At 43.9% G+C, this 23,640-nt stretch overlaps 1 protein-coding gene across 1 annotated transcript in view; it reads left to right on the top strand.

The window, feature by feature from the left end:
• Positions 1–23,640, top strand: part of LOC119954498 (F-box/LRR-repeat protein 20) — a 109,854-nt gene that overhangs the window by 4,685 nt on the left and 81,529 nt on the right. Inside the window, exon 2 of the mRNA XM_038779785.1 lies at positions 7,937–7,998. Within this exon, the coding sequence (XP_038635713.1) occupies positions 7,937–7,998 (62 nt within the window). The remainder of the gene's footprint in view (positions 1–7,936; positions 7,999–23,640) is intronic.

The raw sequence follows: 23,640 nt of genomic DNA, 5'->3' as shown, positions 1-23,640 counted from the left end.
CGGGCCAGGCCACCGTGGGGGCACCCCCCGGTGTCAGATCGGCCCAGGCCCCCGGAGCCCGCCGCGCCACCAATCCCCCCGGTCAGGTAGGTGTTTTGATTCCCGCCGGCGAGAGAGGCCTGTCAGCGGCGGGGTTTCGGCCCATCACAGGCCGGAGAATCGCCGCGGGGGGCCCGCCGACTGGCGCAGCGCGATTCCCGCCCCCGCCAAATCTCGGGGGATGGAGAATTCGGGACACGGCGGGGGCGGGTTTGACACCGGCCCCGGGCGATTCTCTGACCCCCAGGGGGGTCGGAGAATCCCGCCCAAGATTTTAAAAATAATCCTGAAAAGCAGATGAGCAGCATTCCTGTGCTTGGAAGTGGTGCCTCAAGTCTTGGGCGTCCTTTTCAAAGTCATTTAACTGAGGTGCTGGAGAAGGTAATAATGGGTACTGTCTCACTTGGTGATCATAGTCACAGTTTTACCTTTCGGGTAAATGTTGAACTTTGGTTCTGAATTATTTCTGATCTGACTTTGATGTCAAATGGCTTGGCAGCAAAGTGAGGCTCTGAACTCTGATTAGTGTCTCAAAGATATGAGAAGAGCTGCAAATGCAATGAACTTGTAAATGACCAGCGAAAGTCACCAAGTCCCAGAGGACCATATGCTTCTGTTTTTTTTTGTGCGACGAGGGAGAGAGAGAGAGCATGCTGACTGGAGGGTCACCACTCCTCGGGTAGGGATAAGGTTGAGAATAACCTCAGCCGGTAAGGGAATTGAACCCATGCTGTTACTGTTGCTCCGCATCACTAACCAGCCGTCCAGTCAGCTCAGCTAGATGTCCAGTAACAGTGTCAACAGATTAGTTGCATCGTTTTCCCCTCCACTGCCTACAAATATGAACCATAGCTGTCTGGACAGATTTGTGATTTTATTAAATCATAGAAATTTATGGCACTGAGGCCGTTTGGCTTGGTGTCTGTGCCAGCCAAAAAAAATGCTATGCAGACATAACCCAATCCCAGCTCTTGGTCCATCGCCTCGTAGGTTACGGTTCCACTTCAAGTCCACTTGAGGTTCCTGTCTCCCTTTCGGGCAGTGAATTCCGGACTTCCATCACCATAGAATAGAATCTAGGTGGAAATAAATTGTTCTCAACTTGTCTCTAATCCTTCCAGCAATTACTTTAAATCTATGCCCCCTGTTTATTGACATTTCTGTAAAGGAAAAAAAGGTCCTCCCTACCCACTAGGCCCCTTTACAATTAATGATGTGCTCAATTAAATCTCCCCTCAGCCTCCTTGTTTCAAAGGAAACAATAGTAGACTATCTAATCTTTCCTTGTGGTTTTTGTGCCTCTTTAATGCAATCATGTTCTTCCTCTAATGCTGCGACCAGAATTGTACATAGTATGCAAGCTGTGGCCTAACTAGTGTTTCTTATAGTTCTTGTATTCTATGGACTAGAAATGTATGCTGTAATGTCAGGCTTTTGTAGTTTGTGCATTTTTCATCTACCTATTTCTGATGTGTTATCTGTGTTGGTCTAACATCGACTGCAACTGGATGCAGTAAAACGAGAAACCGGCTTCCGACACAGGAGATGGTTCAACACTGTTTTATTGAACCTGTTGATTGCTGTACATACTCTGCTGTAGGTTGACACTCTGTTAACCTAACTGATAACCTCCGACTGGCTTGACCAGACTAGCTCTCTATCACATGGTGATGATGTTCATTGGCCTGTGCACTGCGACTATCTCCCTAGCCATGTCCTGTGAGAGAGGGAGCGCCTTAATGCCCTGTGGGCTTTATAGTGGTGGTGGCCTGTCTGGTGATTGGTTGTTCTGTGTCGTGTGTGTTCATTGGTTATCCTGTGTGTCCATCACTGCCTGTCTGCATCTCATGATATGCATGAGTGGATATTATGATAATTTCTTCCTTCAAAGAGCTTCTAAAACCCAACCTTCGTGTAGTCCAACTATTTTGATTTGTCTCCTCTCAGTTGTTACTCTTGTTGCTATGCAGTACTGTGGGCCTTAGTCTTTGTTTGGGTTACTGAGTGTGCTCCTGTTTCTGAATTGGATTGTGTGTGTGTGCATGTGTGGGTGCGTCCTGTTGTGCAGGGTCCCTTCCTGTGTATGATGAAACATTTATTTCTAGGTCAGATTTCTATCAGTCTGCCTGTCGCTTTTTGTTAAGTTTACAGATCTGAAGGACCATGCTGTGAATATGCTGCCACACGCGAATTTACTAATGATCTGTTTATCACTGGGATGGATGAGCCATTAGCCACATATTTATTTTTAAAAAAGCTCAACTAAACATAATTACCATATTGTGCCATTGATTGAATAATGAAATTTCCTAGGCTGTTTAAAATACTGTTTTATGATTTTCTAATGTCCCGTTTCGCACATGGGGGTGTGTTTTTGGAGTGAGTGGTTGAAATGTGCAGACGGAAACTGCCTCGGAATCTCTGATTTTGCATATTTCACTGTAGTGTGTGCACAAATATTTTTCCTCTGTTTAATAGTTTTTTGTAAACATACTAGCATGCAGCAACACCTGGTATAGACTGTTTTGGACAGATAAGTGCAAGTAACATCGTGCCAAACAAGTGTCAGATGATGGTGATCATCTCCATCAAGAGAGTCTTGCCATCCTGTTTTGTATTTAACAATACTACTTTCACCGAATCTCCCGTCGTCAACATCCTTGGGGGTTACCATTGACCAGAAGCTGAACTGGACAAGCCGCATAAATCCTGTGGCTGCAAGAGCAGGTCAGAGGCTAGGAATCCTGTTGCAAGTAACTCGCCTACTGATTCCCCAAAGTCTGTCCATTATCTGCAAGGCACAGGTCAGGAATGGGATGGCATACTCTCCACTTGACTGGATAAGTGCAGCTCCAACAACACTCGATGCTCTAGAGTAGACCATAGAGGGAAAAGCAGTTGATTGGTACCCTTTCCAAAACAGTTCACTCCCTCAACCATCAATGCAGGTAGCAGCAGCGTGTATCACCTACAAGATAAACTGCAGAAACTCTCAGACTCCTTTGGCAACATCTTCCAAATCCATGTCTTCACTATCAGGCAGCAGACACATGGAATCACCGCCACCTGGAAATTTCGCTCCATGCCACTCCCCATCCTGATTTGGAAATATATCACCGTTCCTTCACAGTTGATGGGTCAAAATCCTGGAACTCCCTAATAACACTGTGGGTGTACCTACACCACAGGTACTGCAGTTGTTCAAGAAGGCAGCTCGCCACTACTGTCCTAATTGGGGATGGGTAATAAATGCTGGCCAAGTCAGCGATGCCTGCATCCTGTAAATAAATTAATTTCAAAGTATCTGGGGAGTCATCTTCAACCAGAAATCTAACTGGACCAGTCATATAAATACTGTGATTACAAGAGCAGATTGAGGCTGGGAGTTTGAGAGCTCATCTCCTGTCTCCCCAAAGCCTGTCCACTATCCACGGAATGTGCCTGTCCCACAAATGAATAATTTAATAAATCAGTTGAGCTTTGCTCCCGGCAGGGTTTGTCGACTATGAAACTGAGCCAGACAAAGGAGGAAGGTTCCAATTCCAGATCAGGTTGGCTGAACTCTGCTGAGGGCCAGTGGAACCTTGATCTTATCGCAGATTGATGAATTGGGGATTCAGAAATGTGTAGCTGCCAGGGCCAAGGATCAACATTAGCAATTCCATAGTATATATTTTTGCCTACTTAAAAGGGAAGGTTAATAAGAGGTTAGTGGACAAAATTAGACACATGGGATTGGGGGTAATGTATTGACATGGATCGAGAATTGGTTGACAGACAGGAGACAGTGGGAATAAATGGATCTTTATTTGAGTGGCAGGTTAGTGGGGTACCACATGGATCAGTGGTGGAGTCCAGCTATTCTTCATGTACATAAATGACCTGAAAGAGGGAACCAAATGTAATGTTTCAAGTTTGCTGACTACATAAAACTGGGTGGAGTCCAAGTTTGCTGACTACACAAAACTGGGTGGAGTTGTGAGGAGGATGCAAGGAGGTTTCAAGGTGATTTGGACAAGTTGAGTGAGTGGGCAAACACTTGGCAAATGCAGTACAACATGGCTAACAACATGGCTGTTGTTGTTGTAATACCAAAAATACCTCAATAAAATGTTTATTTAAAAAAAATTTAAATTTATACGCTTCAATTAATGCAGTCTGCAGGCCGTACGGTGTGTAGATTACACCAGCAACTTTGAGACTCCAAGACATACATTACTTGAGCTAAAGAATAATTCAGCACCAAAAGAGCCCCCTCACCCCATCATGCCTTATCAGTATTTTACAAGAGCCATCCAATTCTGCCTCTTGTCTTTACCCGTAAGTCCGCATGTTCTATTTTCAGGTATGTATCCAATTCTCAGGTTACATGTTATTAATGACTCTGCTCCCCACCCCCGGCTGGCTTATCAGGGAGCACATTCCAATCACAGCTCCTTAGATAAAAAAATGTTCTGCTAGTCTCGACTGCCACTACCCCCCCCCCCCCCCCCCCCCCCATTTTACCTATTATCTTCTATCTGTTACTGATGTCCCGACCAAGTGGACTAAGCCATCTTCAGCCAAGCAGCAGAGTGTGCAGAGTGGCTGGCAGCAAATGTTCATTGCTGGCCCAGTTGAGCTGCTTTAAGCAACGTGCTGGAGGTGAGGGAGAAACTATTTTTGAGGTAGTTCTGCAATACGCTACCAGAGGTGGTACTGCAGTGTTATTTACCTGGATACTAAAATAATGTCAGTATTTGGTATTTGAAGCATCACTCGTTTCATTTACTTTCATCTTTTTCTTCAGCTTTTCGGAGCAATGTTAGTGCGGCAGGCTGGCTACAACAAGCAAGGTATTGGGACCCGGAGCTCCTTCAATGAAAAGCAGACCAATAGAAAGCATCTTAAGCCATGTTGTGTAATCTGAAACAGAGGAGGAACAACATCATGTAAAGGCTGGTTTGGGAAGATTTGTCCAACTTCGGGGGCAGCACGGTAGTGTAGTGGATAGCACCATGGCTTCACAGTGCCAGGGTCCCAGGTTCGATTCCCTGCTGGGTCACTGTGCGGAGTCTGAACGTTCTCCCTGTGTCTGCTTGGGTTTCCTTCGGGTGCTCCGTTTTCCTCCCACAGTCCAAAGATGTGCAGGTTAGGTGGATTGGCCATGCTAAATTGCCCTTGGTTTCCAAAAAGGTTAGGAGGGGTTATTGGGTTAGGGAGATAGGATGGAAGTGAGGGTTTAAGTGGGTCGGTGCAGACTCAATGGGCTGAATGGCCTCCTTCTGGACTGTATGTTCTATGTTCAAAATTAGGAATGATTTTTTGCATCTTGTTGAGCTGAAATATAAATGACTTGCTTTGTAGGGTTTTAGCAATGGTAATGTGTAACATGTGCCTGTCTGTTATAATCTGCAGCACAACAGTGAATTGTTAATCTGCTGTCAAATACTCCCAGCAGATTTTATAATTGAAATCACTTTCACTGCAGGTGTCAATAATTCCACTGTTCTGAGGTCAGTGGTCAAGACCGAAAGAGAGCACTTGACTGAGTCTCTGTGGAAGATTCAGAGGGAAGAGGGCTGGAAATAAAAAAAAGAAACTGGGAACAGTAGAAGAAAATGGAAAGAATGCAAATAATTTGAAATGAGTAAAATTGGATTGGGAAAATCCAGACCTTCTATATTCGAGAGTAATTTCTCTAATCCAGTACAATATTAAGAGCCATAGCTTTATATCCAAACTTTTACTGGGTCAGTAACTCGATATGTTTGTCTTTTCCCATTTAAGCAGGGGGGGGGGGGGGGGGGGGGAAGAGGGAGAAAGAGTTTGAGCCTGTATGTGTCAATTATGTTTGGATTGGACCCTTTTTGTGTTTTCATTTACACATGAATTTAATATGCATATCATTTATAAGCCACTAACAGTAGTGCTATGATTTTACAGTTGCATCTTGTAGATGTGATTATACATATTTCTTGTCATAGGTTCTGATAGTTTCTGATGTCTCAAAGTATTCACTAGTCCCAACAATGGCTTTGAGGTTTCTGTTTTGTTTTTGGTGGGAAAGGTGGTGGTGTTTATAAACATCATGTCCTGGCACATTTAATAAATGTCTGAGTTGTCACAAAACAAATCCTGGTATATTGTACCAGGTCCACTGTTCTGGTTCAAAGTAGTGTTTGAGAGAGTCGGAAGGAAAGCAGCATTCAGCAGCACTTGGGAGTTTGGTCCATATGGACAACATGACACTTGAGAAATCTGGATATTGCAGTCTGCTATGAGTCTGTTCGTTCAGGATAGCGAATAGATGTGAGAAGACCTCAGCATTCTGCAGTGAAAGGTTGTTGGGAGAAGGTCGGTCACTGAAAAAGTGGGTGGCATGGCAGCATAATGGTTAGCACTGTTGTCTCACAGCGCCAGGGACCCGGATTCGATTCTTGGCTTGGGACACTGTCTGTGCGGAGTCTGCACGTTCTCCCCGTGTCTGTGGATTCCCTCCTAGCACTCCAGTTTCCTCCCACACATCCCGAAAAACGTGCTTGTTAGGTGAATTGGACATTCTGAATTCTCCATCTGTGTACCCGAACAGGCGCCGGAGTGCGGCGACTAAGGGCTTTTCACAGTAACTTCATTGCAGTGTTAATGTAAGCCTACTTGTGACACTAATAAAGCTTATTATTATTAAGTGACAATGGGCTACTTTAGTTTTTTCTGTCTAGTGAATTATATATTTGTGTATTCATACTTTGAATGCAAGCTACTGCTATCACATGTTTATATTTGCTCTCAAATGGCTGACAAAATAAAACAACCAGAAGAAATTTCAAATAAATATTTTGAATGGCATCATCAGCTTCCCTCCTAACTCATTTTAATGATGACAGTAAGAAGTCTTACAACACCAGGTTAAAGTCCAACAGGTTTGTTTCAAACACGAGCTTTCGGAGCACGGCTCCTTCTTCAGGTGAATGAGCCGTGCTCCGAAAGCTCGTGTTTGAAACAAACCTGTTGGACTTTAACCTGGTGTTGTAAGACTTCTTACTGTGCTCACCCCAGTCCAACGCCGGCATCTCCACATCATTTTAATGATAGCTGCTTGCTAACTGCTGGTTGGTCATTTTTGCCTGTTATTTGTTCAGTAACAGGATCCTTGCTTTTGTTTTTGATGCTAGTCTTTTTTTTTGGTTGAGATGTGAAGGTCCTTGTGCTCTACCATTTTTGCCGACTTGCAAGGTGAACCAGAAAGATACAGCAGCAATGTATTTTTAAAAATCTAGTCCCCCATTGGAGTGTCCTACAGCAAGTTAACAGTTCTGATTGGCACTGCACAGTGCCTGGGGAGAGGAATGGGGGACCTACTGTGCTCTGCCATTGTATTTAACTGTTTCCTATACCAAAAAAAATAAATCATTGTGCTTCATTCATTGCCCCTCCCATACATATGTCATTCCTTCACTGAAAGAGTTAGGCTTGGGAGGCAAGATCAACACTTTGTAATGTTTTATTTTCAACTAACAAATAAGATAGCCCAGATGAGACCTTAGAAACAGAAAGGCAGGATTAGTCCTAAGCTTACCTATTGCTGAGCTACATATTTTCTGTTTGTGTGCAACAGCTGAACTTTTTTCAGAAATGTTTCTTTTAATCTTGATCAAGGGTGGATGAGGTAATGATTCAAGTTTGCTGTTCACACGGCAGCAGCAAGGCTCAGTTGCTGCTCTTTCAGTTGCCTGTGGGTGACCAAACGATCCTTGTTTGAAATGGTCACTCAATTCTGTGCACCCCATCATCAGCTGTTGCTACTTTACACCACAGTGAATAGAAAATAGAACCTCCGTGTTCGTTTCCATTCTCGTTATTTTTTAAATTTTGTTTTGCTCCTGGCATGTTCTAACACTGGCCCTCTGTTTTCTAGATGTTCTCGAACAATGATGAAGCTGTGATAAACAAGAAACTCCCAAAGGAACTGCTGCTCCGGTAAGAACAACACAAATCGAAACGACTGAAGGTTCCTCCTGCCCTCCTATGGAGACTATAGATTAAAAATGATGTAAATCTTTAAATGGTCAAATTTGGCACATGTACAAATCCATAATGTTGAAAAGTAACTTAAAAGCAATATTTGTCTTTGCATCATTGTTTCGATTTACCATGTTTACCGTTAATGTCACTGTGTAGTTGACCAAAGGTTGTCTAAATTGGAGGGTTGCAAATTCACTCTGGACACTTTATTCGTAAAATATCTGAAAGAACATTACAAACATTTCAATGTGGCTATCTCATACAGTGCAATAATATTCAGCTTTTCTATTGATCAGGTTGCACTCTGAGATGCTTCAATGTAGTCAAACATTTCAGACATTTCAAAATGGTCATTACAAATGTTACAAAGGCATTAAAGTTGGTTTACATCGATTAAGTTGCACTCTTCAGGTGTTTCCATACAATTGTGATGCATGTAATTTTATAAGAGTCCGTCCTGTTTATTTCCTTTGTTCCCATTTCTTTTATGTTGTTTTATTATTTTGCTCCGGCATCGATCTCTTATCTAAAAGAAGGATAAGGACCCACAGGAGTGTGGGTCTTGTAGGCCGCATCTCCCTGTTAAACACTGATATAAAGTTGTTGGCTGAGGTGCTGCCAAAACGGCTGAAGGGATGCATGCCTGAGGTGGTGTCTTGAGGATCAGACAGGTTTTATTGAAGAGCAGCAGTTGTTCATCAACATTAGGCGACTGTTGAATGTGGTGATGACTCCGTCGAGGGGAAATGTGCCGGAAGTTATAATTTTAATGGATGTGGAGAAAGCTTTTGACTGGATAGAATGGAGATACTTGTTTGAGACCCTTGGGCATTTTGGGACAATGCACATATCTTGGGTGCGATTGCTATATGCCACCCCCATGTCAAGTGTGATGATGAACACTATGAGCTCTGGTTTTTTTAGGCTATGTAGGGGCATAAGACCGGGATGCCCGCTGTTGTTTGCGTTGGCCATTGAGCCTTTGGTTATTGCATCATGAGAGTGGGAGCCATTGAAATGGAAGGTAGGGAACATAGGGTGTCATTATTTGGGGCAATCTTTTGTATGTCTTGAATCCGCTGGGGTGCATAGTGAAAATAATGGACTTGTTAGGGACGTTTGGCGCCGTTACTGGGTATAAACGGAATATGGTAAAGAGGTAGTCAAGGTGAATGCCCGGGGAGGAGTACTAATTTGAGAGCCCTGCCATTCAAGCTGGCCAAAACAAGCTGTGATGCATACGTGGAACTTGGCCAATTTGGTAGAGGGGGGTAAAAACTGATGTGAAGAGGTGGGATGCCCTACTGCTGTCCTTAGGGGAGGCTGCAGACCATAAAGATGAACAATCTCTCAAGGTTTTTATTTGTTTTTCAGTCCCTCCTGATATCCCTTCCAAAGGTGTTATTTCGGAGGGTAGGTAAGTTACTCTTGAACTTTGTGTGGGTGGGCAAAATGCCCAGGATTCAAAGACTATTTTTGCAGAGGGGATGGCGGATGCAGAGGCTGGTGCCCCAAACCACCTATATTATTGTTGGGTGGCAAATATGGAAAAGGTGCAACATTGGTGAGGATGGGGAGGGTTGAAATGTGTACAGGTAGAGGTGGCCTTCTGTGTGGGCGTGTGCTTAAGAGCACTGGCGATTTCCCCCCCCCCCCCCGGTTGTGGTGTCACCCATCAAGGTGAGGGGCACCTGCTGAGACTGCACTTTGGTGTGGGAGTTATGTCTCTACTGGCTTTAAAATGCGGGAATCATAGGTTTGTACCAACAGGGATAGACATGACGTACAGGAGTTGACATGGGGAGGGGGTAGAGCGGGTCAGAGATCTGTCTGTGGAATGGAGTTTTTGAAGGCTGGAAGAGTTGTGGGAATACTACCAGCTGCCAAAGGAGAGTGAATTCAAGTAGATACAGGTGCAGGATTTTGTGTGCAAGGCGCTCGCCTCGTTCTCTCAGTGGCTGGGGCACACTATGCTGGTTGGATTGGTAACTCAGGACGAGGTTTGGGGAGGGGGGGTGGGGAGGAGAAGAGTGCGGAGATTTATGGGTGGTTGTTGGAAACTGAGGGGTGGAGGCAGGGGGGGTTGGAAAAGTTACATTTTCTGTCCGTTTAATTATAATACAGTACATAATAAAAGATTCCTTGTGTTAATGTTACAAACTTGATGACTGTTATTTATTGGGGCCCAACCAAGGACCTTGGGTATTTTAAATAAAAACTTATATCACCTGTGTTGTGACTCCCGATCAAGTGGGGCTGGAATTGACCGCGCACTAGCCCTGGGTGTATTTACAATATTCACTGTATACATTCAATCTAAATCATGCAGCCTGAGAGGGTTCTTTAAAATTCCCCTCCCCTCAGTCGGATCTACCGAAGCAGATTTTAATTTAGGCTGACACTCCAGTGCAGGCTGATGTATTGTTGGAGGTACAGTTCTTTGGATGACACTTCAGGGTAAACTGAGGTTTCATTTGCCATTTCCAGTGGTTGAGATAACATTAAAGATTCCATGGCACTTATATATAATACGAAAGGGTTTCTATTTGGAAAAGCATAACTTTGAATGACCTGAGAGTGCAATTACAAAGGTAGCTTATTTTAGAAAAATGGTGAAATGGGAGGTGCAATATAATTACAGTCAGTGGAGAATGAGGAAATGGGTAACAAGGTGCGGCACTTTATGGCTTTATTTCCAAAGTAAAAAGCGTGGAGAATGTTTATCTTGGTATTAGCAGTAATGTAAAACTTACTTTTTGTTCAATGTACTGGGGAAGCGATGCTGGGAAACTGGGAATTTAAAGATCAGCCATCCGATTTTTGTTTGTGTAATTTAGAATATTTTTAAAAGCTTTCCTTGTACTTTACTTTGCCAGCTGCCAAAAATAATTTGGGCAGGAAGCAGGATTAAATTAAACACCAAATGATTATTAAAATACTCAGGAAACAATGTCATTTTTTAGCTTTTAGTCTGTGGAAAAATACAAAAGTATTTTTGTAATTTAAGACTATTGTACTGTGGGAAGCATGGAATGTACAGTGTGCAAGCATAATCGTTTGGACCACAAACATGCAACTTTATAAATAAGTTGGGGCATGAGTGGTGGAGAGAGTAGAATCTTGTGTCCGAGTGTAATAAGCTAATGATTCCCCCACTTTCCAATACTGTTCGCAGCTGTGCTGTCTATTAAATGCTGTAATCCAGAGACCTGGACTAATGATCTGGAGAGATGCATTCAAATCCCACCACAGCAGCTGGACAAGTTAAATTGTGTTAATGAAATAAATCTGGAATAAAAAGCGACTATCAGTAATGGTGACCATGTGACTACCAGATTGCCATATAAACCATCTGGTTTACTAATCTCCTTTTAGGGCAGGAAATCCACCATCCTTATGCGATGTCGATATGTGACTCCAGACCCACATCAGTTGATAACTGCTTGGCAAATCTCTCCGATGTCAAGAGGGTCTCCCACCATCTTATCAAGGCCATTTAAGAATGGAGAATAAGTGCTGGCTTTGCCAGTGGCACCCACATCCAGTGAATGAGTGAATCAAAATGTATATTTTTGAACAATTAGGAATAGAAAATAAACAAACTCATACTCCGAAGCAGGAGTAGGCCCTCAGCCCTTTGAGCCTGCTCTCCATTCAAGAAGATCATGACTGATCTGCTTTCAGCCTAATCGCCACATTCCTGCCTACCTCCGATAATCTTTTTACCCCATGCTTATCAAGAATCCATCGACCTCTGCGTTAAAAATATTCAATGATGAACATCAAGTGGTGCAGTGTAAGGGGAAGACTTGCATGAGGTGGTTCCCACTGGAGAGCTGATATTTTTGTCCATATTCTTGGCTCCACGTGTTGTTTCTTCCTTGGAAACTCACAAAAGTTATCGGGGTAGAGTTATCTCTTCGCTGAGATGCCCAGAAAAAGCAAAGCCAAGTTAAATATGCTTTTTTATTGTTCCTGTCAAAAGGTTCCTGTCAAAAGGTTCCTGTCAAAATGGGCAATTTCACATTTTACCACATTGTGCTCCATTTGCCAGATCTTTGTCCACTCTATCCAAAAGCCTTAGTAGCCTCCTGATGCCCTCTTTGCAGCTTAATTCCATTTTGTGCACCTTGTGCCTAATTCGAAAGTTGGCTTCCTGACTGGGCATGAAAAAGAACCAATAAGTGCTTCTCATTTCAAAATGATTTTTGAATTTTCTACACGCTTTTGCACTTAAGAAAGAAACAGATTTGTATGGGGTCGGTGTGTTATCAGTAGAGATCTGTGGGTTTCTTTGAGATCTCCTGCCATTCATGATATTTGTATGTGCCGTTTTAAAGAAGATAATATAAAGTTAATACACCAAATGATGCATTGCTCATCCACTAATAAGGAATGTGAGTTGGTTTAGACCGTCATTAGACAGGTTAGTTTTATACTACTGATGAAAAATGTTGTTGCAATAGCAATCCTACTCAGTAAAAGAGGAACCGCAATTTTAGACATTTGGTGCATGCACTTGGCTGAGGAGAAAATTATGCAAAGCTACTATCTGTGGGATTTTGAACGCCAAAGTCAGAATCCTCCTAAAAGTTGTTAAATTATCAATGCGAGGGAAACTGGCAGTAATCAAAGAATTCTGGACCAAGTAAATTGATGGGTTATGGAGTGGGAGTAGGATTTTAATATGGGTAAATACAAACGAATCTATATTTTGTGAAGCGAACCTGAATTTTAAATGGAACTACGTGGAAACTTTCAGCACTGGAATACACGCCATCCGGTCTGTGGGAGTGTTCATGCTTCACAAATTGCTTCCGACCCCCACTTTGTCTTGTATTATTATACATATTCCTTCTCCCTCTTGTATAGCTTCCCATTAAATGCATCTGTGCTATTCTCCTTTCAAGTACTGCTTGTGGCAGCAAGTTCTGTATTTTGCATGTGGTGAGGAACATTCAATATTTAAGGTGGAATAAGATATGGATGTGTATTTTTCTTAATAAACATTTTATTGAGGTATTTTTGGTATTCTAACAACAACAAAATAAACATTGTACATGAAACTATAAACATAGTGCAAAAGCCGTCTTCCTCCCTTACAGGTCCCACCTTTATTAACCCCCTACTCTAAGCTAAACTAACCCCCCTTTCTGCTGACGATTAATTTTCTGCGAAGAAGTCGATGAACGGTTGCCATATCCAGGTGAACCCTAACAGTGACCCCCTCAAGGCAAACTTGGATTTTCTCCAGACAGAGAAAGCTAGCCAGGTCCGATAGCCAGGCCTCCGACTTCGGGGCTTTGAGTCCCTCCAAGCTAATAGTATCCGTCTCCGGGCTACCAGGGAAGCAAAGGCCAGAACGTCTGCCTCTTTCTCCTCCTGGATTCCCCGGTTTTCCGACACCCTGAAAATCGCCACCTCTGGACTCAGTGCCACCCTTGTTTTTAACACCCTGGACATGACATTTGCAAACCCCTGCCAAAGTCCCCTAAGCTTCGGGCATGCCCAGAATATGTGGACATGGTTTGCTTGTCCTCCCGCACATTTTGCACCCCTGTCTTCCACCCCAAAGAATCTGCTCATCCCGGCCACTGACATGTGAGCCCGGTGAACAACCTTGAATTGTATCAGGCTGAGCCTGGCACATGTTGCAGACGCGTTGACTCTACTCAACACGTCCGCCCATAGACCATCCTCTATCTCTCCTCCCAGCTCCTCCTCCCACTTGCGCTTCAGCTCCTCGGTCTCCTCTGACCCATAAGTTCCTCAAATGTCAGAGACGCTCCCTTCACCCACCCACCCACTGGAAACTACCATGTCCTGAATACCCCATAGCGGTAGGAGCGGGAAGGTTGACACCTGTTAACGTAGGGAGTCCCTCACCTGCAGCCGCCTGAATTTGTTTCCCCTCGCCAACCCAAACTTCTCCTTCAGCACCCTCATACTCTGAAAGCTCCCCTCTATAAACATATCCCCCATCCTCTCAAATCCCGCTCTTCGCCATATCCAGAACCCCCCATCTATACTTCCTGGGGCAAACCGGTGATTATTACAGATTGGGGACCAGACTGATGCTCCCACATGTCTCCTCCATTGCCCCCAGACTCTCGGGGCTGCCACCACCACTGGGCTGGTGGAGTACCGTGCCGGCGGGAACGGCAGAGGCGCAGTTACCAACGCCCCCAAACTGGTGCCCTTGTATGAAGCTGCCTCCATACACTCCCATGCCGACCCTCCCCCCACCACTCACTTCCTGATCATGGCTATATTCGCCGCCCAGTAATAGTTACTAAAACGTGGCAGTGCCAGCCCGCCCTCTCCCCGACTCCGCTCAAGCATTATCTACCTTACTCGCGGGGTCTTGCCGCCCAAACAAAGCCAGTGATTACTTTGTTGACCCGTTTAAAAAAAAAAAGGACCACGGAATAAAGATGGAGTGACATTGAAACACGAACAGGAATCTCGAGAGTACCGTCATCTTCACCGTCTGCACCCTCCCAGCTAATGACAACGGGAGCGCGTCCCATCTCCAAAAATCGTCCTTCATTTGGTCTCCTAGTCGGGCCAGATTTAATTTATGCAGCCGGTCCCATTCCCGTGCCACTTGAATGCCTCGGTACCTGAAGCTTCCCCCAACTAATCTAAACGGCAGCTCCCCCAATTGCCTCTCCTGTCCCCTTGCCTGGTCCGCAAACATCTCACTTTTCCCCATATTTACCTTATACCCCGAAAACCGGCCAAATTCCCCTAGAATCCTCATGATTTCTTCCATACCCTTTATTGGGTCCAATACATACAGAAGCAGATCGCCTGCATAGAGCGAGACTCTGCGCTCCAGAACCCCCGGATCAGCCCCTTCCAGTCCCTTGAGGCTCTCTGAGCAATTGCCAACGGCTCTATAGCTCGTGCGAACAACACTGGGGAGATGGGGCATCCCTGGTGCAGTCTAAAATAGTCCGATGTTGTCCTATTCGTCTGTATGCTTGCCACAGGAGCCTGATACAGCAACCTGACCCAGTCAATAAAGCCCTGCCCAAATCCGAACCATCCCAGTACCACCCACAGATAATCACATTCTACCCGATCAAAAGCCTTTTCTGCATCCATTGCAATCACTGCCTCCACCTCCCTACCTTCCGGGGGCATCATGATCATGTTTAACAACCTTCTTACATTGGCCACCAACTGCCGACCCTTAACAAACCCCGTCTGGTCCTCCCAATAATGTCCGGAACGCAATCCTCAGTCCTGGAGGACAAAATATTGGCCAGCAGTTTGGCGTCTACATTCAACAGGGATATCGGCCTGTAGGACTCGCACAGCTCCGGGTTCTTGTCCCGCTTCAGAATCAGCGAAATCGTGGCCTGTGACATCGTTGGAGGCAGCACCCGTCTTTCCCTTGCCTCATAGAACATCCTCATCAACACCGGCCCCAATATCCCAGAGAACCTTTTATAAAACTCCACTGGTACCCGTCCAGCCCGGGGCTTTACCCAACTGCATGGCCTTCAGACCCTCCACTATCTCTTCCAACCCGATCGGGGCCCCCAGCCCTTCTACCAGCTCCCCGTCCATCTTTGGGAAATTCAGCCCCCACAAGAAGTGCCTCATCCCCTCCGGCCCCGTAGGGGGTTCCGCCTATACAGCCTACTGTAGAAATGAATGAACGTCTTATTCACCCCTGCTGAATCTCCAACCAGGTTCCAATCTCCGTCATTTACTTTCCCTATATCCCTGGCTGCCTCCCTCTTTCTAAGCTGCTGGGCAAGCATTTGCTTGGCCTTCTCTCCATACTCCTAGATCATCCCCCTCGCCTTTCTCAGCTGCTCCACCGCCCTCCCTGTGGTTAACAAGCCGAACTCCGCCTGTAGCCTCTACCATTCCCTGAAAAGCCCTGCCTCTGGGGTCTCAAGGATCCCTCCCGCCCGGCTTACTCACTCTTCCAACTTCTTCCATCGGGCAGGAGATACAGAAGTCTGAGAACATGCACGAACAGACTCAAAAACAACTTCTTACCCGCTGTTACCAGACTCCTAAATGACCCTTTTATGGACTGACCTCATTAACAATACACCCTGTATGCTTCATCCGATGCCGGTTCTTATGTAGTTACATTGTATACCTTCTGTTGCCCTATTATGTATTTTCTTTTATTCCCTTTTCTTCCCATGTACTTAATGATCTGTTGAGCTGCTCGCAGAAAAATACTTTTCACTGTCCCTTGGTACACGCGACAATATACAAATCCAATCCAATCCAGTGCGGGCGCTGGTTACTGTCTTTACTAACCTGCAGGTCAACCCAGTGCGGAGCATGATCTGAGATTGTGATCGGCGAATACCCCGTGTCCACCACCCCTGCCAGTAAGGCCCTGCTCAAAATAAAGAAATCAATCCGGGAGTACACTTTATGCATTGTGAGTAGAAGGAGAACTTCTACACCTTCGGCTGCCCAAATCTCCATGGATCCTCCCCCCCCCAGCTGCTCCATGAATCCTTTTAGTTCCTTTGCCATTGCTGGCACCCTGCCCGTTTTCGAGCTTGACCGGTCCAAGGGCATAATATTTGCGACTCTCCAGTCCTCTGGCACCGTCCCTGATTCTGGGGAAGCTGAATGATTACGGCCAATGTCCCCTGCAATTTCCACTCTGCCTCCACACTTTACATGAAATATTTTTTGAAGTTGGACGATGCTGTGATGTATCTTGAGGACATGGATTACATTGCTGAGGGAATGCTACATTGTTGAAAGTGTTATTCTTCAGGTGAAACTTTGAAAAGACAGATGAGAAGAAAAATGATTCAAATAAGTGTTAAAGATTCTGAGGTTAGCAAGAAGTTCTCCTGATGTCCTGACCAACATTCCTCCCTCTCGCAGCACTAAAATAATAAATTAGCCAGCCAGTAATCTCATTTCTATTTGTAAATCTTGCTGTGTGCAAATTAACTGCTGGCAGCAGTGACTGAATTTGTAAGTAATTAGTTGTCTGTGAATTGTTTTGGGGCCTGTGACAGATGGGATCAGGTGATAAATGCAAGTTCACTCTCTCAGCTATAAATTGATCTTTAGTTACATCAAAGAAGGAGCATTTTGTACTATTTGGAATTCTATTTAAAAAAAAAAAAAAAAAATCAAAATTTATGCTGCAAAAGATGTAGATGAGACTTGGGGCTGCGAGCTATGGGGAGATTTGGGTGAAGGTATCAATCCTATTATGGAGATTTTAAGATTCTGAGAGGAATAAATAATGTTGACAAACTGTGAATGTGGAACTTGCAGAACAATTTTCCTCAAAAGTTCTGGATATATACAAAAGATGGCCAGCAAAGCAATTAATATTGCAAGTCTGTATTACTGAAGGGGCCAAGAGTAATTTGGCCAAATTTGCTGGCGTTGCAATGATGGTTGAGAAAAAAGTTGAGGAGGATACTGTCGTGTTAGGTACACTAGTCTAACACTGGCTGCAACAGGATGCAGCTTAGATGAGAAAGATACTCCAGACCTTGAAGTTAGTTCAATCAGGTTTATTGAACTAATAGCACAATTCTCTGAGTTCGACTCTGCTAACCTAAGTGTGGTTACTCTGTCTGACTGAACCAGTCCAGCTCTTAGCCACGTGGTGGAGGTGTGAGATTGTAACAACACCCTTGACTGACTCTCTAGATGTTCATCAGTGGAAAGAGGCGGAGTGTGAGTGCCTCGTGTCTTTTATAGTGAGATACCACCCCTTATTGGTCATGTCCTGTTCTCTGTGTCCATTAGCCGCCTGATTGTGTATCATTATATGTGTCTGCATATCATGACAGATAGTCTGGAAAGGTTTCAGAATAAGTTAAGTGAACCTATGATTCAAAGTGAATGGGTGAAAATTTGGCAATTGGGAGTATAATATGGAAAAGTGTGAGATTATAACATGAGAATTTAAGAACCAGGAGTAAGCAATTCAGCCCCTCGAGCCTGCTCTGCCATTCAATACGATCATGGCTATATCATCTCAGCCTCATTTTTACCTTCCCGCCCTCTCCTCATAACCCTTCATCCCACCACTGAGTCAGAACCTATTTTATCTCCTCAAATTGGTGCTCCAATATCCACTGCACTCTGGGGTAGAGGATTCCAGATTCCTGTGTGGAGTAATTGCTCCTTGCTTCTCTTTTAAATCTGCCACCCCTTAACTTAGAACTACGTCCTCTCGTTCTAGAATGTCCAGCAAAGGGAAACATCTGCTCTGTCTACCCTGTCAATCCCCTTTAACATCTTGTATATCGCAATTATGGTGTTGGTAGGAAGTCTAAAAAAGCTAAATATTATTTTAATGGGGAGAGACTGCAGAATGATGGGATACAAAAGCATCCAGGTATTCTCATACACTAAACACATACACAAGCATACAGTTAGTGCAAGTAATTGGGAAGGCACCTTCTAAACCCATGACTGCTACCATTTAGAAGGACAAGGCAGTTGATACCTAGTTACACAGCCACCTGGAGGTTCCCCAAGTCACTCACCATCCTGACTTGGAAATATATCGTCATTCTTTTACTGTCATTGGGTCAAAATCCTGAAAGTCCCTCCTTAACAGCTCTGTGGGTGTACCTACACCAGATGGACTGCAGTAGTTCAAGATGGCAGCTCATGGGCAATTAGGGATGGGAAATAAATGCTCGAGACAACCACGTCCTGTAAATGAATTTTAAACAAAATGGAATTTTGGTCGGTTTTGCAAGAGGAAGTGTAAAAACAGGGAAGTCTTGCCTTGGTGCGAACACACCTGGAATACTCCGTACAATTTTCACTCCTTACTTCAGGAGGGGTATATTTGCTTTGGAGGCAGTAAGGAGAAGGGTCACTCGGCAAACTCTGAGGTTGAAGGAGGTTTTTTGAGGGAAGGTTGAGCAGTTTGAATTCATTGGAGTTTGAAAAGTTAAATATAAGATTCTGAAGGGGCTTGACAGGGTAGATGATAAGAGCATGTTCCCCTTGTGGGGTGTCTCGAACTTGGAGGCAATTTCAGAATCTGAAGTCTCCCATTTAAAACTAAGTTATGGATTGTTTTTCTGTGGGCCATGAATCTTTGGAATTCTGTATCTCAGGGAGCTGTGGAGGCTGTCTTTTTGAATATATTCAAAGCTGAAATAGTCAGATATTTAACCTATAGGACACTCGCGAGTTGTGGAGAACAAGCAGGAGAATGGAGGTGAGGTTATGATCAGAGCAGGCTCGAGGGGCTGAGGCCATGTCTGCTGCTATCACATACATGGAAATTATGGATTTAATGGGCCGTTGCTCATTTGCATTTTCTTTTGAGCCTGCAAATTACTGGTAAATCCAGTTCTTAGCTGTACTGAATGGTGAGGCTTCCACCCTCCTGGACTGCCCTGGTGTCAGCAGAAATTGAAGATTAAACACCAGGATTGCTCCTAACAGTGCTCGAGAGAAAATTCACTCAGTGAGACAGTAATTGTGCATTTAAAAACATTTTTTTTGAATTTTTATGCTGATGAGTTACAAAAAACTATTTGGAGATGGGTGAAAGAGTTTTGAAGTGGAGAAGAATCCAAATGAATAATAGAATATGTTCACTTCTCAGTTGACTTGGGAAGGTTGTGCACTGTGATTATGGACATGTTGGTAATCCAGCAGGATTGTGGCGTGCAGGAAATCATGTTTTGAAATCTCGAAGAATACAGCCAAACAGAGTTGGTAAGTTTAGGATGGAAGGTAATGAGGGCCAGGTCTGGAACTCTACTGCATACAGTGCCAAGCTAATACCTGTTTGTATTTTGTTGTGTGTCCTGGTAACTATTATAGTCACTGGCAGACATTGCTGCTTCTGAAATTCAAAGTATTTGAAAAGGCACGTTGAGCCGATGACACAGGGAGCAAATATGCAGGCTTGCCTGATATGGGAGGTTTGCTGACGACTTACATTTGTATGTAGGAAATTATCCACTTGTGATTCCAGGAAAAGCAATAAAAAAACGAGATATTAATGAGGTGACCAAAAGCTTGATCAAAGTGGTGGATTTTAAAGAACATACAGTGCAGAAGGAGGCCATTCAGCCCATCGAGTCTGCACCGATCCACTTAAGCCCTCACTTCCACCCTATCCCCATAACCCAATAAACCCTCCTAAACCTTTTGAACACTAAGGCCAATTTAGCATGGCCAATCCACCTAACCACATCTTTGGACTGTGGGAGGAAACCGGAGCACCCGGAGGAAACCCATGCAGACACGGGGAGAACGTGCAGACTCCGCACAGACAGTGACCCAGTGGTGAATCGAACCTGGGACCTTGGCTCTGTGAAGCCACAGTGCTAGCCGCTTGTGCTACCGTGCTCTTGAAGAGTCTTGAAAGAGGAGAGGAAGGCAGCAAGGTTAAAGGGGATACTTCCAAGTCATGTAGCCCGGGTGGTTGAAGGCACGGCCATAAATAGTGGGGCAAAAGAAGATGGCATTCACTCCAATAAATGGGATTTCAGTGGTGGGAACTGCTATAGGGTTAGAGCAGATTGCAGACAAGTAAAAGAGAAAGGTCACAGCCATGAAAGGATTTAAACATAGGGATGAGGCATCAAGGAAGTAACAGGAGAGCAGGACTTTTTAAAATAAAGTATTCTTTCACAGGATGTATGCATCATTGGCAAGGCCAGCATTTTTGCCCCTCCTAATTGCCCTTGTGCTGAGTGGATGGCTGGGCCATTTCAGAGGGCAGTTGAGTGTCAGCGACTGCTGTGGGTCTGGAGTCACATGTAGCCGGACCAGGTAACAACAGCCGATTTCCTTCCCTAAAGGACATTAGTGAACCAGATGGTTTTGTTAATGACAATTGATGATAGTTATCATGGTCACAATTACTGAGGCTAGCTTTCAAATCCAGATTTTATTCACTGAATTTAAATTCTATCCGCTGTTCCCAGAGTATTAGCCTGGACCTCGGGATTACTTGTCCAGTGACATTACCACTATCCCACCATCTCCCTGTTAAGGGATAGGGTATCGGCACCAGGCATAGGATACTGGCACCAGAGTTTTGGTTGACCTTGGAGTTCAGAGTTTTACTTTTTTTTCCTGCTGTTTCTCGGGTGTCTGTCCTATTTTCATTTTGCTCTGATTTGTCCCAAGAAAGATTTGTGTACTATATTGATAAGTTTTTAAAATTAATTTAAAGATATAATAATTACTGCTTGGATTAGAGCTCAGACCTGAGCGTACTAACGTTCAACAGCGTATCTATTGATGTAACTGAAGTAGTTCTTGTGCAAAATTGTTTTCCCCAGCCACCCACCCACTCGTGTTCATATTTTTGTGTCAATACTCCAGATGCTAATGTTCCCTGTCCCAGTCTCTGATGTTTATATTATAATGGGTTATAATGAGTCGGCAGGAGTTGCAGAGGTGATATTTCTAATCTATTTTCTTCAGAATACTGGAGTCTGGTAACATGATATATAACTTGGTCCATATTTAAACATTGTGAACCACAACTGAAAATGTTGTAAATAATTCTCGTATAAGGAAAGTTACAGGGGTGTGTATGGAATGTTCTGGGTGAGTATTTTCTAATCAAAGTACTTTCCTAATGTGTCTGACACTTTTATTCAAGTTTTTGGTAGTACTGATGACTTGAACACTTCCTCGTCTGTGCCATCGGTGGTGGCAGAGCCTTTGGTCTAGAAATCCATACCTAACCTCTTCCCCCCCCCCCCCCCCCCCCCCCCCGGCCTCCCTTCTCTCTCTCTCTCGTCACTGTCCATGTGACATTTGCACATTCTCCCTGTTTCTGTGTGGGTCTCTCCCCCACAACCCAAAGATGTGCCTGGTAGGTGAATTGACCACGCTAAATTGCCCTTTTAATTGGCAACAAATAAGAATTGGGTACTCTAAATTTAAACAAAAAGTAAATTTGTGATGCTATTACCATTTTCTAAAAAGCTTGTTTAAAAACTTCCTTCAGTATTTTGCCATCAGATAAAAGCAGAATTCAAGTTTCAGCAATGTTTGTTTTTGGTCCTAGTGAATACAGAAACTGATTTGGATAGTCTCATTTCCAAAAATAAATCATTCCCAGAGCTGCTACGATTTAATATTCCCCATGTGATTTTGGGCGTCTTTTGCCATGTTAAATTTCTTATGAATTCTTGTTCCAAAGGTTGAACACATTCCACAGGAACTTTGCCAGCTCTTGCCTGGATTCCTGCAATGGAATCTTTACCTGTCTCGATATTTCATATGTAATTGCTTTGACAAAGAGTCATCGGACTCGAAACGTTAGCTCTTTTCTCTCCCCACAGATGCTGCCAGACTTGCTGAGATTTTCCAGCATTTTCCCTTTCGTTTCGGTATTTCATGTTTTGATGTACCAAGTCAGGAAACAGAACTTGTCATCCATTTTGTGAATCCTAAATGCAAGGACTGCTATTTTTGAAATTGAAAAAGTTTGTTGGCAAACTGTGTGGATACCTGAAATCCCTTCAATTCGGATCAGCAAAGAAGGACAAAGTCTGTAAATCCTTACTGTAGTGATGTTTCAGGTAATGTAATTAGTTCAGGGATTCCAACTACTAGAAATAAGCATCAAGGTGATTTCCTTGAGGTCGTCCTGATTCCTTGCTGATCAGAGCAATATTTTCTTATGTTGAAATGTAATGGTCACAAAACTGCTGAATTAATTGAGATTCACGCTGGCATGTTTTTGTCAGAAAATAATCCATTGTGTAATGCTGACAAATTGTTTGAGTTCTCCCATCAAATGCAGGTTTAATTGGGCTGCGGTTGACATGAGTTCTGGCGGTGGGGGCTTGGTGGTTACAGCATCTGCTATTCAGACTTTGTGAATGCTGGGCGAAACCTGCTTCCTGAATCAGCACTACTGTAAAAAGTTGCATTTAATGGATTGAAGAGTTGGTCACTTTATATATCATAGTACTGAGCTCCACTGCCATATGACTGCTGGTATGAAATCATTGTTTTCTGATTGACCGATTGCTTGACTTGACTATCCAGCTCATTTAAGTGCCAGACATTGATTAAAATTAAACCAGCATTTTATATAATGCAAATTGATTATCTACACATCTCACTCAGAAAAACCGTGCCACAATTTATTTAATTAACTGTTCTTCCAATTTTCCATAACAATAACTAGCCTTACAGATTCACAATTACTTGAGATTTGATAGAGGCATTAGGAGTCCCGTTGGTGGAAGAATTGAGAACCAGAGGACACAAAGTTGATTGGCAAAAGAACCAAAAGCAGTTGAGGGAAAACTGTGGAGTGAGTGGTTACAGTCTCAATGCACTGCCTGAAAGGGCAGTAGAAGCAGATTCAATGTGGCCTTCAAAAGGGAATTGGCAAGCGCTTGAAGAGCAAATGTCATCACTACAAGGAATGGGCAGGGAAGTGGGATTAGCTAAATCACTTCAGGAGAACCGGCGAGGTCTTGAGTCATATGACCTCCTGTGCTATAACCATTCCATGTTTCTGTGATGGATTGAACAGTACAGAAGGAAAGATATCCATTCATGTTATAAAACTGCTGAAAACATCTTGGCACTTTTCATACAGGAGAGCTCCCTGTTTTCCTTCAA

Source organism: Scyliorhinus canicula, chromosome 19 (assembly GCF_902713615.1).
Source record: "Scyliorhinus canicula chromosome 19, sScyCan1.1, whole genome shotgun sequence".
Taxonomy (NCBI): Eukaryota; Metazoa; Chordata; class Chondrichthyes; order Carcharhiniformes; family Scyliorhinidae; genus Scyliorhinus; species Scyliorhinus canicula.
This window is presented reverse-complemented; position numbering and strand designations above follow the sequence as displayed.